The 18,701-nt window shown below is 37.0% G+C and overlaps 1 protein-coding gene across 3 annotated transcripts in view; it reads left to right on the top strand.

Annotated features, from left to right (window-relative positions):
• The first annotated feature begins 564 nt into the window (after window positions 1–564).
• Window positions 565–18,701, top strand: part of slc38a8a (solute carrier family 38 member 8a) — a 30,780-nt gene continuing 12,643 nt past the window's right edge. For all 3 annotated transcript variants that reach the window (XR_008600587.1, XR_008600586.1, XM_055007723.1), the window contains exons 1-5: window positions 565–1,234; window positions 4,449–4,647; window positions 5,476–5,632; window positions 8,337–8,441; window positions 11,481–11,538. Coding sequence is in view for 1 of the 3 variants with exons in the window: in XM_055007723.1 (XP_054863698.1) it covers window positions 1,037–1,234; window positions 4,449–4,647; window positions 5,476–5,632; window positions 8,337–8,441; window positions 11,481–11,538 (717 nt within the window). In the remaining 2 variants the exon portion in view is untranslated. The remainder of the gene's footprint in view (window positions 1,235–4,448; window positions 4,648–5,475; window positions 5,633–8,336; window positions 8,442–11,480; window positions 11,539–18,701) is intronic.

Here is an 18,701-nt window from a genome sequence, read left to right as displayed (position 1 = left end):
AAAACTGACCTTTTTTCGTTTCTGTCCCTTACTGATTTTATTTTTTTGTTATTCTAAATATAAAATGAAAATCAAAGCATTTTTAAAATTTCGTACATCTCTTTTTGATCATGAAAAGGAAAAACGCCTTGTATTTCAATTTTAATTTTTGTATTTTAAAACGAAAATCAAATAACCACTCGTTTTTTGTTTTTCAATACCCGCTTCAGAACGGAATATCAAATTGCCAGATAAATACACGGACCCGACGTGGCATAGTCCCCGGAAAAACAAATTTTTTTTTCAAAAAAAACTTTCATTTATTTATTTATTGATTTATGGCCTAATTTATTTGAGATCTTTTTCACAGCCATGTTTATTTATTTGAAAAGAATATTATTGTTTTTATTTTGCTTTGTTTTTTGATAGTCCATAATATATATTTATCTCACAGGAATATTTGTGTAGATATATGTATTTAATATTGAATTAAACAACATTGCATTGTTTGGAATTTTGTTTTATTCGATAATAAATTTGTAAACATTCTTAATAAATAAATAACTACGTCTGTGGGATAAATTCTGAAATAAATCAATGTAACATTATGAAAAAGTTCCGTCAAATTATGAAAAAACCCAATTAAATTTAATGAACAATTGGATTTATTTATTTAGAACTATATTTATTATTTATTTTTATGTATTTATATTTAAGGGTTTGTGTTATATCCAGGGTATTGATTTAATAATAATATTTCTGTATTTATATTTATTTAATATTGGATAAAGCTGCATTCCATATTCCAGTGCGCCTCACTTTTTCGCACACTGGATCAACGGTCAAAGAGTAAAATTTGAGTTTCCGAGCAGCACGTGAATGCAGCAGCAGGGGTCCTCCATCAGACCCCACCTCTCCCTCCTCCTCCAGCCGCCTCACCTCGCTCGGTCGGCGGCTGCGGCCCTCAGAGCGCAGCGCTGACCCGACCTGAACGCCACATGTGCGTAAAGAGCCGCGCTGTGCGCACCGCCGCTCCGAGTCTCCCGCCGGTTGAAGCATGGAGGAGTTGGCCCGAGAGAGCATCAGCCTGCTGGCCTCGGCCTCAGCCAAGCCCCCGCTGGACGTGAGGCCCCGGCTCGGCTCCCTGGGGGCCATTTTCATCATGCTGAAGTCCGCTCTGGGCGCCGGACTCCTGAACTTCCCCTGGGCCTTCGAGAGAGCCGGAGGGATCCGCAGCGCAGTGACCGTGGAGCTGGTGGGCATTCAGTCATTTTAGATCATTTACAGATATTTCTGCTGCTGGAAAAAGTGGTTTCTCTGCATTGCTGAGGAGATGATTTATCGCCAGTGGAGGTAACTTTATGTGTTTACTGATACTTCTGGACTTCATTGTGGAAACATCTTATCTGCTGACAGCTGCAGATCAATTAATGAGATTGTGATCAGTTTCAGGTGTGTTGGTTTGACCTCGGCACTCCTGGATCCACTTTCTCCTTATCTTTTTTCCAATCTGTGGCTCACATCAAAGCAAAACTGCACTTTATTCTGCAACTTTTTCACTTCAGTTTCCATCACATTGGCCCCAAATTAGGGAAAAAAAGTCTGTTTTAAAGTCTTTCTGCTCTTTTCCAATGTGATTTAAGTTCAGTTTCTCCTTTTCACTCAAGCAACTAAGCAAACCAAGCATTTATAATTTACTTTTCTTTTTTGCTGAACTCCAACCTACAGTGCAAGAGCTGGATAGAAAACATAAATCACTGCTTTGCCCTCATTTCTAGCTTTGTCTTTTTGGATAAATCACCCGCTTTAGGAGATGATCCATAACTCTGAAAAATATTCAGTTCACTGCTTCTTGTCTCTGTAGACTTTAGAGCTAAACAGACAGATGCTCTGGATCTATTTTTTACTTGAATATATGAAGAAAAAGCACAAACAGATGAGCATTGAGCACTGCATCTAGAGTTAAGATATAAAGGATTAGTTTCAGAAAGGGATGGTGTTTATTCCCAATTATTTAAATGTTTTGTTTTTTAAATTATTCATTTAATGTACACAGTGCCCTCCAAAAGTAGCTATGAGTGAAAGTATAGCAGAAGTAAAAGTTATCCCAATTATTTTCCTATTATTAGTCAATTTAGATGTTATTTTTTCAGTAACTAGTTTATCTTATGCATTGTCTGCCAAAACTATGCCGAAAGCAGTGTGAAATTCATGTTTCTGTGCAATTTATGTGTCAAATAATGCAGATAAATACACACATTTTATGTAGATATCCAAAAGTTGCATGTATATTCAAAAATGTGTCTACTGTTAGCATAGTTTTTGGTAACATTTGAATATCAGTGTGTTTTTCTAGCAGGAAAAATGTGTTTATATGTTTAAATGTGCATCTTTGCAGCCTCTGCTGAACTGTTTACTGTCACCTCGTTTACTTCCTGCTTGTAACAAACTTTGAGGTGAAACTGATATTTTTTTCAGTTTTTGTCCTCTAAAACTTCCAAATGATAATTTTGAGTCACTAATGGACAGAAAAAAAACTCAAAACAAGCTGATAAATGCACAAATTTGTCAGCATTTAAAGTCGTAAACATGGCTAGCGCATTAGGTAGCAGTCGGTTAACTGCACTTAGCAACATTAGCATTTACTTAGTGCTGTATTTCTGATGATGCAAGAAATACATCTCCAATATTTGCTGTAGTTGTAGCTCTGTTGTAGTTTTGACAAACTTGGAGGAAAATTAATTTTGTTTTGGTGCTAAATTTTTCAGTAGCAATGTTAAATTTGATGCTCAGCTCTTAGCGTTGACTAGTTAGCTATTTAGCTAGTTAGGCAGAAGAGACTTCAAAGCCTTGCAGAGTTTCAGACTGAGTCTTTTCACTCAGTGTTAGCACAAATGGTAAGGCAAGCTTCCATTTTTAGGATTATGATTCACAATTAAGCCCCAAAGTACTCATGCAAAATTTTAGTATATTTTTTTATTTGACCAATAGGTTTTTTGGGCTAAAAATTACATAAGCAAGTGACCAAAGACTGTACAATGTCCTATTCATGATTTTAGTGATGATACAGTATGACCGATCTATCTATCTATCTATCTATCTATCTATCTATCTATCTATCTATCTATCTATCTATCTATCTATCTATCTATCTATCTATCTATCTATCTATCTATCTATCTATCTATCTATCTATCTATCTATCTATCTAGTTTAGTCTTGTTAGACAGTCCAATGCTGCCATTGGCTGAAAACACACAATCTTGGACACATTAACCTTTTGTTTGTAAAAATGTACATAGAAATAGTTAAAACTTGTCATTAACACAATGTCTAACTATCTTTGTAACTTGTTTATGCCATTTCTAGCCAGAGGAACCCTACTAGTCCATTACAAACCATTATAAATCACAATTTAACATGGGTAGGAATGATTTGGGCCTCATGGACCTATGTTAGATTAGATTCCAAACTGACTGTTTTCTGTCTGTGCTGAATAGGGTTGACTTTGGGACTGTTGGGTTATTGAGCTTTACAAACTTGTAACTAGAAAATTATACTTTAGTTTTCAGAGTATCCTCCAAAGATATGTAAACAGTAGAGCGAAAGCGATGTTTTACACCTTCAGAAATTTGAAATTGAGATTAAAACACTGCAATGAGACAAAAGCAGAGACTAATCTACTCCTACACTTAGTGGTTTTGTCTGTTTAACTATTTAGCTCATTGTGCACCGTTAAAGATTTCCTCTTTGTAATCTCCAAACAAACATTTCCTGGACAGTGTGTTTGGTGATAAACCAGATTGAAGATGTGATTTTGAAGTTTTTTCTCTTCCTCAGTCACTCCAGGTTACATTGCAGTGGTTCTACAGACTTTTGTGGTGCAAGTTTGTACTTTTAAGTCACTTTCAGGTCTCTAAACCTCAGATTTCTATGGACTTTCTTTGAATAATCACTGCTGTATGTGTGTTTATGTTGTAATCTGCCATATCAGAATATTATGATTAAGTTCGGCTTTTCAGTTCTATGTTCTGACCCAGCATTCTGCTTTTTGATTCCACATCCCCAGAGGCAGCCCTTTAAATGGGTGTCTGTCCTTATTATTTTTCCTTGGTGTCATTTTTCACTGTGATTAGTTTCATTGTAAGTGCTTTTCATTAAATAGACTTGTCACTCTGCTTTGCAGCCACTAAATGACACACATCTACACAAGCTTTCAGTAACTGTATTAGTGTGACTTGTGCTATCCATCAAAACTATCCATTTAAATAGGGAACAACAAAAATATGTGCAGGCAAGCAAAAAGTGACTGTTGGCTTTAATTTAGTCGACCTGCATATTAGTGTCTAACCAGGAGCTGAAGCTGGAAGTTAGTTTTAAAGGGGTTTCTGTTGGACTCAGTTTTAGTGGAAGAGTCTTAAAATATGTCGATTCTGAGGTCCATTTTTTGTATTTCTGGTCCTGCTCAGATCTCGCTGGTGTTCCTGGTCAGCGGTCTGATCATCCTCGGATACTCGTCGTCCATCAGCGGTCAGTGCACCTACCAGGCGGTGGTTAAGGAGGTGTGTGGTCCGGCCATCGGTCAGCTCTGTGAGATCTGCTTCGTCTTCAACCTCTTCATGATCTCTGTGGCCTTTCTGGTCATCGTGGACGACCAGCTGGAGAAGTGTGAGTTGAAGAGGTTCTATATAAACTTTTTTTGAACAAAAAAAAGTCTAAATTCTCTGCTTCCAGCGTTGTGAATCCGAATATTTTCTGGCGTCTGTCTAATTTTATGTCAATAAACTGAATATCTTTAATGATTCATTGACATTTTTCACCATTTTGTGCCATTTTATAGACTAAACACATAATTAAATACGTCAGGACTTTAGGGAGACCAGTCTAAAACCTTAACTTCAGCCTGATTTAACCATTTCTTTGCCATCTTTGATGTGCATTTGGGGTCATTGTCTTGTTGGAACACAAGACGCCTTAAGTCTTGGCTTAAACACCATCAAGAACCTGTGGATTGTGATGAAGAAACAAATCTGTGTCAGAAAGCAAACAAATTTAGCTCAACTGCACCAATTCTGTCAAACGGAGTCCTTAAAGAGAGTTACAGAAAACTTGATAGTGCCATGACCCAGCCTACTGACTGATGATTTTAGGTTTTCCTGAAGACTATGGAGATAATTTTCCTCCTCCTTTATTATTCCATTTAATTTCACTGGCAACAAAACGACTCCAGAGCATAATACTGCCGCCACCATGCTTGGCTATAGGTATGGTGTATCCCAAAAAACATAGCTATTTTTTTGTAATGTTGCACGCTTCAGATTTTGTTGATTTGTTTCCATTTGTTTTCATTGTTTGTCTGACTTGACATTAGTTTTATTTAAAACACTTGATAACAAATGTAGTTATTACAGATTATTTTGCATTCTCGCTGCCTTCTCTTGAGCATTTTGACTTGCACTGTTGTATGTTCTTGTGTGTCTGTTGTGTGTCCATCAGTGTGTGAATCCTTGTATGAATTGGTGACCGGTTTACCGAAGTCAGAGATGCCGTATCACTTCTACACCGACCAACGCTTCGGCCTGGTGCTGCTCTGCGCCTTCCTCATCCTGCCACTGTCCATCTCCAAAGAGATCAGCATCCAGAAATACATCAGGTTAGGTGTCGCACTACAGCGGGAACTAATAATTGATCAATTATTTAATTCTTTGTCAACTATTTTGATAATTGATTAATTGTTTGAGTAGTTTTGAAGACGGAAAAGTCAAAATTCTAGATTCCTGATTCTTAAATTTGAACATTTTCTTGTTTCTTTCCTCTTATATGACAAGTAAACTGATTGTCTTTGGTTTGTCGATAGAACAGAACTATTTTTACCATTTTCTCACATTTGCACACTACGCATCCAATTGATTCTTTGAGAAAATAATCAACAGATCAGTTGGCAATGACAGTAGTAGATTGTTGCAGCCTTATGTTGCATGTGCTACCAGTTTTAGTGGTTTGCTTTCAATATAGATTGTGTTATTTGACCAACAACACAACAACTACCAGGAAGATTTCCATTGAATTTAGCTCCACCATGAGGCCAGAACTCTTCCTTTACCAACAGTTTGTCCATAATAACTTCAATAAAAAACTAACTAATTTCTTAGGATTTAATGATCCCCAAACCTTTCATTCATCAATTGCACATAAGAAAAATCTAGATCTATGCATGCATATTCCTCATTGGAGGGTGTGTGGTGTCTATTTTGGATGTTTCAAAAACTTTGCTGTGGTGCCACCCAAAGGCCAGCATGTCAAATTAAAAACGAAGGTCATATCCACCAACCACTCATAATGTAATGGGCAGATTACCATTAAAGAGATTAATGACCTTTTTCTTTGCTGCCACCTTTATTACAACCTTTATCTCTTGGAACAAGTGCAGTTTTCATTTTATTAGATGCACCTGAATGAAATGAAGATAAATTCTCATCACAAGGTCCACCTATTGGGTCACTTGTATTTGAGTATTTCAGTTTTTGCCTCCTCTTCCGATGGAAATATTGTACTTTCTGCTCCACTATATTAATCTGAGAGCTTTAGTTACATGTAAAATGAAGATTTTACTCCAAAGACAGTATACCAAGCTTTTACAATACATTACAGCTACAGATATACCACCAAATTGTGATTTTTTTTTCCTTCTAAACTTGTCAAATGTTCAAATATCTCACCAAAAACCAAAGATTAGAGGAAAAACCCAAAAACTGTTCTTAGTTTTGTGAATTTAAATAGTTTTTTCTGCTTTCTTCTAAAATTAATCATACTTGCTGCTGTTCCTGTAAATAAAACTGGATATAAAATGGTTCAAACTATCTCCATCTGCAGCAACTACAACAGTAACATGCTGCTGACACACTGATGCCTCACTATTAATGATCTAATAGTGTCAGATATAATAATATATCAGTAAGAGGGACCAAACCTGTACTTCAGATTTCATACTTTAACTGTAGTTTGCTGCTAATTGTAGGATTTTTAATGCGGAACCTTCACTTGTAATCAAGTCTTTTTACATTGTTGCATTGGCACTTTTACTCAAGTAAAGGATTTAAATGCTTCTTCCACTACTTATGGAAATTATAATTGGTTACAGCCCTTCTGGTGAGATTTCTTTGGGAAATAAATTAAATTTGACATGCAAAAATAACAGCTTTTTAGAAAATGAGTTGTCACACTTTTAGGAGTGTGAAACAGTTTTACATCTTAGGGGAATAAAGCCTTTTTTTTCAGAATCAGTTAACTGTTAACCCTCTGAACTTTAAAACCTGTACCATTTCTCAGAGCCAGAAACTGTAAAAACAGGACACATCCTTGGATTTTTAACTTTCTAACAGACTTTGAACTAATCATGGGTCACATACAACTTTGTCAAGACAATGAGCCCAATCTAAGCTTGTAACTGGGACATTTAATCGAAATCAGTTGTACTTAAAGACAGACAGATGGACAGACGAATAGATAGATTCCCTCGGGTAAAGAAAGAATCTGAATGTTTATTTCACTACTGGTCCAAATTAAAGTTGCTTACAGACCTTCTGGCGAGATTTTTGAGGTAATAGATGAAATTTCATGCTAAAAAAAAAACAAAACGTCTCTCTAGAAACTGAGTTGTCACACTTTTAGGAGTGCTAGAGAAACAGTTTGACAGGGAAATATATTGCTTTTTTTTGCAGTTAGTCGTCTGTAGTCCCTCTGAAACCTAAAAACTGCTGCTTTCATAAAAAATTCTGAAATGATACCATTCATCAGAGCCAGAAACTGTGAAAACAGGACACATCATTGGAATTTCAACTTTCTAACAGACTTTGGACTGAACACGGGTCACAGACATCTACCCAAATCTAAGCTTGTAATTGAGATATTTCATCAAAATCTCTGTAACTAACTATAATTTGCACCAGTAGTGAAATAAGCATCCAGATCCTTTCTTTAAGTTTCAGACATTCTCATGACATTTCTTGAGGTAATAAATGAAAATTGAAGCTTGAAACTGACATATTGTGCAAAATCGTCTCCCTCTATGAAGATTATAGCTGTTTTATGGAGGTGTTTATTCAACTTTATGGTCATTTTAGAAGTTTTAGTAGATAATATTGCTGAATTTTCTGTCCTGCGTGCATTTATTCCACTCTATCATGCCTCTATGTGGATAAATGTGCAGCTGACACGACCACATTGAGAGCGCTGACCTTTGTGCTCAGTTGCCAGTACTCCATCCATCCATCCATCCATTCATCTGTTTATTTCACTTTGACGTAAATGTCCCGGTGTCTGTCTGAAGCACCTGTTTCGTTTCTGCCCTCTCTCAGCGTTCTGGGCACTCTGGCTGCGACCTACCTGACCATCGCCATCATCATCAAATACCACACTGTGCCTTCTGTTGTGGTTCGCAGCACCCCTCTCTACACCAGCGGGTACGTGTCCATGTATGCAAGTGTTTGAGGGGACAAATGATGGGATTGACGCCTCCAAACAATCTGTTTGCTCCGCCGGTCGCAATAGCTGGCGAAGTTAAAATTGGTCCGGAGATAAATTGGCTCCATCGAGAGTTCAGCAAATTATCAACACTGTGGTTGACTCGGTTGTTTTCACAGCTTTAGTTGTATGCTTGCTGAGTTGTCACACTTCTAGGAGTGTTTTTTTTTTTTTCATGTTGCAAGTGTTGAACAGTTTGATGTCTTCTGCAAATATAGTAATTGGATTTTCTAGCAGAGAGTTAGTTGTGTGTTAACCTTCTGAACTCTAAAACCTGCTGCTGAGTTGGAAATGCATAATATTGTGTAAAAATTGGAGAAATTCTAGCATTTATTTGAGTGACAAACTGTAAAAACAGAAAAAATCTTGAAGTTTTAGCTGTCTGACAATCCCTAATTATGTGCCATGTGCACTTACATTCGTAAAATGAATCAAATCTGAGCTTACAATTGGGATATATCATTAAAATCACTGCAGTCTACAAATCTCATTCAATTTGCAGAAAATGTGCCAATTTGCACCAGATTTTGTCAAAAGTGAGAAACCATGAGTGAGTCAGCTGTGAACAACAATCATGTGACGAAAATATAGCAACTTTTTGGCTGAACTGCAGGCAGTGTTTACAAAGAGTATAGCGGAAACAATTTTAGGAGCAAATTAGAGCAATTGAGAGCAAAATAAAACATACGTGATCGATGAAAATCAATGCAGCATGGTTCAAAAAATCTATACAGAGCAGCAAGTTGTTGGAAGATACATTCAGCATGGTGAAACATCTTCCCAGAGTTGATGTGCAGAGTATGAAAATGTAAATAATCAAATGTCTATAGTATGAAGAGGCCTCATTTTCCCAGTATTGGTAACACCTGAAAGCTCTTGGAAAAATGTACATGATGATTTCAGTTTTTACCATTTTTGTACATTAAATAATTAAAGTAATCAAGCTGTCATTTTTATTTTCCAATGAGTTGTAGCGTTATATTTTTGTTATCCTGCAAAAAAGACATTTCTGAGTTCTCTCAGCTTCTAGTCATGGTTGTGCTGTTTCCACAGAGGTTTTATATTACAGTGAAAAATGAGCCCACAGTGAGTAAAAATGTGACAGGAGCAAAAAACACCCAGAAACGACTTGAGGTTAAACTAGAGATTTCACTGACGCCATTAAATTTCTAAGCATTAGTCACTTAATGTATGTATCTCTGAGGAAGTAGGAATTTAAAAATACAATTTTTGTGTTTTCTTGCTTTACCTACTAAAATATGAATAATAAAACTAATTTTACATTTCAACTTTCCCTCACTTCTTGTATAACAATGTACCAAATTTCACTTTGATGGTGCTGCAGAAAGAAGTTCAGATGTTATGAGCAATTTCAAACCTCTCATCTAGTTTTTTGATAACAAATCTAAAAAAAGCATATCCAAAAAGCTAGGTAGATACTTCAGTGATCCCAAGGGAAATACAAGAAACAGAGCAGAATATTAAACATTGAGAATATAAAGAAATAAAAGATAAGAGCAGAACACACAGGGGATATAGAGATACAAAAATCTAAAGGCATAATTACGTACAGAATGTATAAACTAAAGCTAAAACCTGTGTAGATGGTGTGCAAGTAGGCAGAAAAATATCAATCTGATAAGAACTGTGCAATTATTAATGTGCAAATAACCAGAGATGTCCATTTACACTACTGTTCAAAAGTTTGGGCTCACTTACAAATGTCCTTAATTTTGAAAGAAAGGCAGTTTTTTTTTCAATGAAGATAACATTAAATTAATCAGAAATACAGTCTAGATATTGTTAATGTGGTAAATGACTATTCTAGCTGGAAACGGCTGATTTTTAATGGAATATCTCCATAGAGGTACAGAGGAACATTTCCATCAACCATCACTCCTGTGTTCTAATGCTACATTGTGTTAGCTAATGGTGTTGAAAGGCTAACTGATGATTAGAAAACCCTTGTGCAGTTATGTAGCACATGGATAAAAGTATGAGCTTTCATGGAAAACATGAAGTTGTTTGGATGATCCCAAACTTTTGAACAGTAGTGTATGTCAGTTTACACATTTTCACTTTGCTGCATTGCTGACATCTGCTGCAGATTCAATAAAATTAGTATTTTTATACTTTTTAAAAGAAGCTTTCCATTAGTAGACATTTGGAGGTGACAGAAAACAAAGTTAGATATAGATTTAACATTTAGCATGACGGCATGCTAACATAGACTCATTTTCAGGTCAACTCAAGTCAAATTTTTTGAAAGTGAGTTTTCATGGAAAACAGGAAATTGTCTGGATGACCCCAAACTTTTGAACAGTAGTGTGTGTACATAAAATATTGAAGAATTCCTTTAAATGTTCTTTTGGTTTCCCTTAATGCCCTGATATAACTCTGGTATGAGACAAACCTGTTTAAAGCTATTAAAAGTCAACTTTTTTATCAGATAACACTGGTTTGTTCCATTAGAATCCATTTTACTGTAAATATATTCATAGAAATCAGTGTTTACTGCTGTGACTGGCTGAGGGTTTATCATCTGTTTTTACAGCTCAGTAGTGAGGATGGAAAATAAGAAAAAAACATGTAATCAGTTTTTTCTAAAGTTTTTTGTGTCTTTGTTTAAAAAGTAAAGTTTGATCATGTAGGTCATCTGCTCGGTCATGAAACTACTTAATCATCAGAGAAAGTCCACTTTATGAGGTTGCTCTCAGAAAAAATGGCTTCCCTGAGTCTCAGCCATAAATCTGTGTTGAATCCAGGCCACCGGGAAAGACTCCGTCCTCTCCTTGAACCCGTTAAGACGCTCTGTCTGGATCACTGACTTGTCTGTGTCTGATTGGCAGATGAACTCTGTAGTGAAGAGCCTCGAAATGCCACGGCATTATCAGGGGCGCCCTAATAGCAGCTTATTTCTCTTTCTCGTGGCCTTTTTGAACTCCACAAAGTGACTCTCTGTGTCTTTCTGTGTGCAGCGTCGGCTCCTGGGCCTCCATGTTCACCGTCATCCCGACCATCTGCTTCGGCTTCCAAGTGAGTGCCACTGTTTGAAACGTATTCGTGTAAAACCGTCTGAGATTCGGTTAACATGTGTTTGCAGCATCGTGCTGTTGTAAGGCTGGAGGCCACTGAGTGTGCAGCTGTCTGGGGAGGAGGAATTATGTATGGATGCTTCACACTGTGTGGTTATGACTGGTTATAAATGGATGCTACTACACAGAAAAGTGATTTACAAGAGAAGCATGTCTCCATTTGGTCTTAAAGGATGGTTTTTCCAAATCTAAAGAAGAAGATGTCCTCACTTTCAGACTTACAGGCCCTTAAAGTTCATAAGGGTAGGTTAGAATTTTGTGCTTTTTATTTGCATGACTTTTTCCAGGACTTTTTAATCATCCAAGGTGCCAATGCTTGTTTCTATGGCTCTATATCAGACATTAAACTGGCGCAGTTTTGCTGTTGAACGATGATATAGCCCATGTTTTTGATGCTCGAAATTGGTTATAACATATATTGCAAAGTTTTGAGCCATTTGGTCCATCTTTAACTCATTTGGAGCATGTTTCTAATACATTTAGATGGATTTGTGTCATTCTGATAAAGTTCTGAGTCTTTTTGGACCATTTTTGAGTCATTTTGTGCACATCAGAAGTCGTTTTGGCCCATTTTTAAATTTCTTTGGAAAAATTTTAAGTCATTTTGGAAAAAAAACTCAGTCATTTTGGGCAAATTTTTGATTTAGAAAGGTTTTTGGGACAATTTCTGAATAATTCTGGCCAAATTTCTTTTAATTCTTTTAATTTTGGAAGTATTTCAGTCATTGTTGGCCAACTTTTTGTCCTTTTGAAATGGTTTTTGAGGCAGTTTACATGTGTTTGTGGTATATTGGACAAATTAAAAGACATTTTTCACAATCGTTTAGTCATTTTTGCAAAACTGAAACAAACACATTCAGAATACCAATGCTTGTTGCTATGGCTCTATATCAGACATTAAACTGGTGCAGTTTTGCTGTTGAACGATGATATATCCCATGATATCGATGTTCAAAAATTGTTGTAAAATTTATTGTAAAGTTTTGAGTCATTTGGTCCATCTTTAACTCATCCGTTTCTAATGAAGCTGCGTGGGTTTATGTCATTTTAGTCAGTCTTTAAAGGTCTTTATATTTTGGAAATATTTCAAGTAATGTTGAAGCAAATTATGAGTCATGTTGGGCAACTTTTTGTCATTTCGAAAAGGTTTTGAGGCAATTTGCATGTATTTGAGGTACACTGGACAAAATATGCAACACTTTGAACAATTTTTAAGTAAAAAACACATTCAGCATACCAATGCTTGTTTCTATGACTCTATGTCAGACATTAAACTGGTGCAGTTTTGCTGTTGCACTATGATATAATCCATGATATTGATGCTCCGAGTAGAAAAAAATGTGACAACTTGAGAGGATGTAACCAACTTTGAGCAACAATTTGGCCAAAATAACTCAAGAATTGTCCAAAATACCTTAAGCTTATGCAAATTGTCCCAAGACTGCACCAGTTTAATGTCTGATATAGAGTCATAGAATAAATCATTGGTACCCTGGATGTGTTTTCTGTTTCAGTTTGGGCAAAATGACTCAAAACTTGGCCAAAATTTGTGACAAATGACTCAAAAATGGTCCAAAAAAGACCCAGAACTTTCTAAAAATGACACAAATCCGTCCAAAGTTATTATAAATGTTTCCTGAATGAGTAAAAAAAAAGAATCAAAATTAGTAAAAAATTTTCAAATGCATGTTATAAACCAACTTGGACCATCAGTAAAATGGGATATATCATAGTTTCAACAGCAGCTGCACCAGTTTAATGATGACACAGAGTCAAAGAAAGAAACATTGGTACTGGATGTGTTTGCTCTTTTTAGATAATTCTTAAAACTTTTAAAAGTGCATTTATGGTAAAGTTAACAGTGTGTGTGATAGGTGGTTGGTCAGAACAAGTTATAGACAATGAAAGATGTCATTTTTATCTACATTCTGATACCAGGATCGTCTTCTGGACACGATTCCTTCTGTGTCATATTATCATCATATTTTAACACTCATGAATGTAGCTTTTGGCTGTGAAATGAAGGAAAATGATGTGTAATCCTGGAATCCAACAATTCTGTCTCTTCATCTCAGCCGTGACGTCCGATTGTAATGATTCTGAAGCTGTGATTTTAAGGTGAACCGGTTCGGTAACGTTGCTTCAACCATTTGGCTTCAGTCTGCAGAGCTTTGACACCGTCTGAGTCACACAATGTTTGAATCAAAAAGAAATTTCCACAAACAGCTGCTGATGCTGGAGGAGGCCTGGCAGTTGGAGGAAGTTCAGTTTCATTAGTGAGGATGCAGATTTCTGCGCTGTTCACTGAATTACTGCCGAATGTTTGTAGGGTTGAATGTTGGGAGAGATTTTGGACAGAAATGTGGAAAGTCTCTGTTTTAGTTGGATCAGTACTATGGTACTATTTCCTCCAGCAAATGTTCATGGTTGACAATGTTTAGCTACATTTACTCATAAATTATGCTTGAAAAAGTAGTCAACTGGTGGCCACAAAGATCAGCACAAACACTGAAAACAGAACTTGGTAACAGCAAAGTGTTTCAATAATTCCAGAGTAACACACTGCTGTTGAAGTTTTTTAAAGGTTTTCCATGCTACATTCAGAAACCCTTCACATTAATGACATCGGTAGCCATCAAGTGAACTGCAGTCAGAGTTCTTGTTACAGTCTTAATCAGTTTCTTCATCCTTCAACCTGGTTGGTATGTTACAGGGGCGTAGCATAGATGAGACTGACCATGATTGACCTGCATCATGTTGATAAATGAGGGAACTAAGCTTACACTGTTGCTATAGTTTAGCAGACTATTTTTGAGCCAGTAGACTTAGGGCCAACCGCTTTTTTTGAGGGCTGAAACCAATTATTAGTAATGAAGGAGACTAATAACTGATATTTGGCATCATTTGCTGTGAAAATGAACATCTTAGTGCTGATGTTGACTTTAGGTTTCCCCTAATATCCACCACTTTCCCATTTGGTCCCACAGGCTTCACTAGACTCAACTTTATGCAGTTTTTTGTGCTATTCCTGGAGTTAGTGTTGGAGTTTGTGTTTTGCTGAGAACTTGTTGGAATTTGTGGAGAATATTGGGCTAAATTTTGTAGATAATGTCAGCTAGTGTTTGTGCAGTTGGAGAGTGAAAGGGAGGTATTGAGACAAGTGAGTAGAAATGTCATTTCCTTCGGATTTAATTTGAAAATTCGCCCCATATCCTTTATGGCTGCAATGAACCAAAGATTATCTTGGCTGGCTGAAATTATACCTTCTCTTCAAACTATTGATTGGTTGTTGAAAACAATCTATCCACTGTATCTCTAGATGACTGAAAGGAGCCACTGTACACTGAGTTTACTCTACCTGCAGCCTCATTAACCTAAATTAATTACTTAAAAAAAGCATTAAAAGCCAGTATTTGCAAACTATTAAATCATTTTAACGTGTTTTTTTAAAAAACTGAAATGGTAACAACAGACTAGGAGCAGATCAGCTGCCCATAATCATATGATTCCTGACAACAGAACTATATCAACTGGTGATTGCAGCACAAAACCTAGAAGAGGAATAAAGACCGACAAGTTTGCTGCTGTTTTTAGATCATCTGCATGTTGGATATTGAGCTGCGATCCACAAACTGCTGGTTATGATGTTTACACTTGATTTTTTTGGCCAACATGCAACCACATCTATGACTTCTTTGAGATGTTGGTAGTTAGTTATGACCCAACTTTGAGTAAACTTTCATAAATATGTTAGATCCAGCAAACTCCATTAGGTTGGACCAGTGTTTAGAGGTAGTCTGTTCCTTCTGCTGCCAAAAAATAACGGGTCAGTCATGTAAGGCTGTTGATGCGGAGCTTTTCTCCTTATTAAAGTAACATCTGCAATTGTTTGACCAATGAGAATTTGGTCAGATGTGATCATGTTGACCAACCAATCGATCAGGAGACTACAACCTTTGAGTCCTTTTATATAGAAATCATTCTACATGCTGTTAAGTTACAATCTGGTCATGGATTAGCAGCAAAAAAAACCCCAAAAAACATTTAATTCATGTTAATTAGTTTATCTTCTTATACAAATTACTTCTAAATGTAATTTTTCCAAACTTACAACCCTTAAGGATGCAAAAACCCAACAGAAAAATCCATTAAAAAATCCAAATCATAAATTTATTTACAATTTAAATGGTAGGAAAATATATTCACAATTTACTGAAAATCAACAAAAAGTGAGGTCATCATCATTGTATGGGACTTTAAACTGTAACTACACCAGAGGAACATCCATTAGAGGAAGAATCAGCCACAGGTAATGATGTTTGTGAATCACAATTTCAAAATCCCAGACAAATTTGCAAAAAGACAAATGTTATGCTTTAACACAACACAATCTGCTACCTGCCTGAACTTTTACCCTGGACTTTTTTAAAAAAAAAATTGTATTTGCTGTTAATCATGATTAAATGGTGGAAAATCTGTATAATGTGGAGGCATTTCTTGTAAATTAATGTGTGTTTTTCAATACTGAAATCACCACACATAAATTTCCATTAACTGCCGTCGTGTTTCAATGGCAGCGGACGGATTATCTCAAAACCTGAGCAGATAAAAAAAGAAAATGTCTTTTAGAGTTTCATTTCAAGCTTCAGTATATCTTCGTGTCAAGAGTAATGGCAGTTATTGAATAGTAGGTTTCCTCAATAACACTGGTCTACAAGCAAAATGCTTCCTGGATAAGAGTAGTGAAATTTTACCAACTTTTGGTCACTATTAAAGAAAAAATAAGTCAGAAGTGCCAATTAGCTATAGTTTTCAAGATACAGTATTAGGTCAAATTGTGAAATTTCTGGAAAATTAATGAGAAATCGAGTCCCATTTCAAATGGGAATATATTTCCCTAAGACATAATCGATTTCAAACAGTGATTCCAAACAAGAATACTATCATGTTGAATAGAAATTTGAATGAGCATCCTGTATTTGACACATTACTTGCAGAAAACCTGTGTCTTGAAAGTTAAGGTAATGTATTAATGTAGAGATATTTCTTGATCAGTAGCACGAGTTGACCTGTGGATTATAATTCCCATGCAGCCGTTTTCATAACTGAAAAGTTGCCAGGACCTCATATTTCTATGGAACTCTTATGTTTTTTAACTCTCGAAGCAGATATGCCTCGAAACTGTGTACACAATGCAGATAATTTCTGTTATATTTGTGGTGAGGTAACCTTTGCATTACAAAAGCAGACTCTAACAGCAATGGTGAGAAAAGCATACCATTTTTATTTTGGATGCAAAATAGGTGACCAGGACAAAAGCTGGGCCCCACATTATTGCTGTAACACGTGCATCAAATCTACGCCAGTGGCTCAACAAGAAAAGAAAATCTATGCCTTTTGCAGTTCCAATGATTTGACGTGAACCAACAGATCACACTACTGATTGTTATTTTTGTATGGTACCCCCAGTTGCAAGTGGTATTTCCAGAAAGAAAAAATGGACAGTGCAGTATCCAAATATTCCATCAGCTCTTCGCCCTGTGCCTCATGGAGAAGACCTACCAGTTCCTGATGCACCAGAATCTTACTCCTTAGACTCTGATGATGACCAAGATGATGATCAGGGTGCAGCTAGTCCTGAGCCATCAACATCAGCTGATCCAGACTTCAGGCCGTCACATTCCTCTCCTGAACCACACTTTATATCTCAGAGTGAACTGAATGACCTAGTCAGGGATTTGGAACTGCCTAAGAGTAAAGCAGAGCTGTTGGGCTCCAGGCTGCAACAATGGAATCTCCTGGAGAGTGATGTCAGGATCTCTAGCTTTCGTGATCGCCAAAAAGGTCTGGTTGAGTTTTTTCTGATGAAAGGTGATCTGGTTTACTGCAACGATATCAATGGCTTGATGTAAGCCCTTAGCATCACTCATGATCCAGATGAATGGACACTGTTTATCGATTCATCCAAAACAAGTCTTAAAGCAGTTTTACTCCACAATGGAAATGTTTTGCCATCCATTCCAGTTGGTCATGCCGTTCATATGAAGGAAACATACGAAAATATGAAACAGCTCTTAAGGTGTATAAAGTATGAGCAACATCAGTGGCAGATTTGTGGAGATTTGAAAGTGGTTGCACTCGTACTTGGGCTACAGGGTGGATATACAAAGTACTGCTGTTTTCTATGTGAATGGGACAGCCAAGCCAGGGAATCTCACTATGTTAGGAAAGACTGGCCGCTACGACAGTCCTTGGAGCCAGGAAAGAAAAATGTCCAACACTCACCCCTTGTTGAGCCCCAGCATTTGTGCAATAAAACTTTAACATTAAATATCTTGAAAAGAGTAGCCAACTAAGACGTTTAATGTTTGTTTTTCACTTAATTGTATCAAATTACATAAGATTTAGCAAGTTTTATCTCTGAAGCAGAGACTTCCCAAAATTTTGTAGACCAGTGTAATCTTTTGGGCTTTCTCTGCAGTGTGTTAGCTGTAATGTAAAGGTCAGCAGGCCGACTCTGACTGCGCTCAGTGGGAGCTCCGCAAAGCCAGCTTTTCATATTTAATAGCCAGGTAGAGTGCATGGAAAAAGATCATTCTGTCAATCCGAAGCAGGACGGACAAATGTGTAACTTCCCAAGTTGCCAAGGTAACCCCTGAAGGCTGCCGGCCGGATCTAATAAAAGGCGAAAGGATTGATGCACGTCCTCTCGACACACACGGTCCCCCCGGCTGAATGATTGCAGTGCAAAAGGTTGAAAAGAAGCTGATGAGATCCTGAGAGGCAGCTGGGGGCAGGAGAGGGAGATTTAAAGCCAGGTGATGGCAGCTGGGATCAAGTGGGGACAAGAGTGTGTTTCCTGAAACCTGTGATGGTTTAAGTCGGCCCCTTTGTGCCTCCATTTAATTCCTGACCTCCAGTCCATCACAGTGGCAGGAAGATCGGAGGTAATAAGACCTTTGGATCTTCAGCCTGCCAGCTGATGAGAAAAATCTCATGTTTGTTGAAAGAGAGTCGTACAATCCCTGGTTGAATGTGTCTCAATGTGACCCCCGCTGTCAGCTTCAACCACAAAGACAGAACTAGGACATGAAGCGAGATGAG

The sequence above is a fragment of the Amphiprion ocellaris genome, chromosome 3 (assembly GCF_022539595.1).
Source record: "Amphiprion ocellaris isolate individual 3 ecotype Okinawa chromosome 3, ASM2253959v1, whole genome shotgun sequence".
Classification (NCBI taxonomy): Eukaryota; Metazoa; Chordata; class Actinopteri; family Pomacentridae; genus Amphiprion; species Amphiprion ocellaris.
Note: the sequence above shows the minus strand (reverse complement) of the source record. Positions and strands in the feature narration are given on the sequence as shown.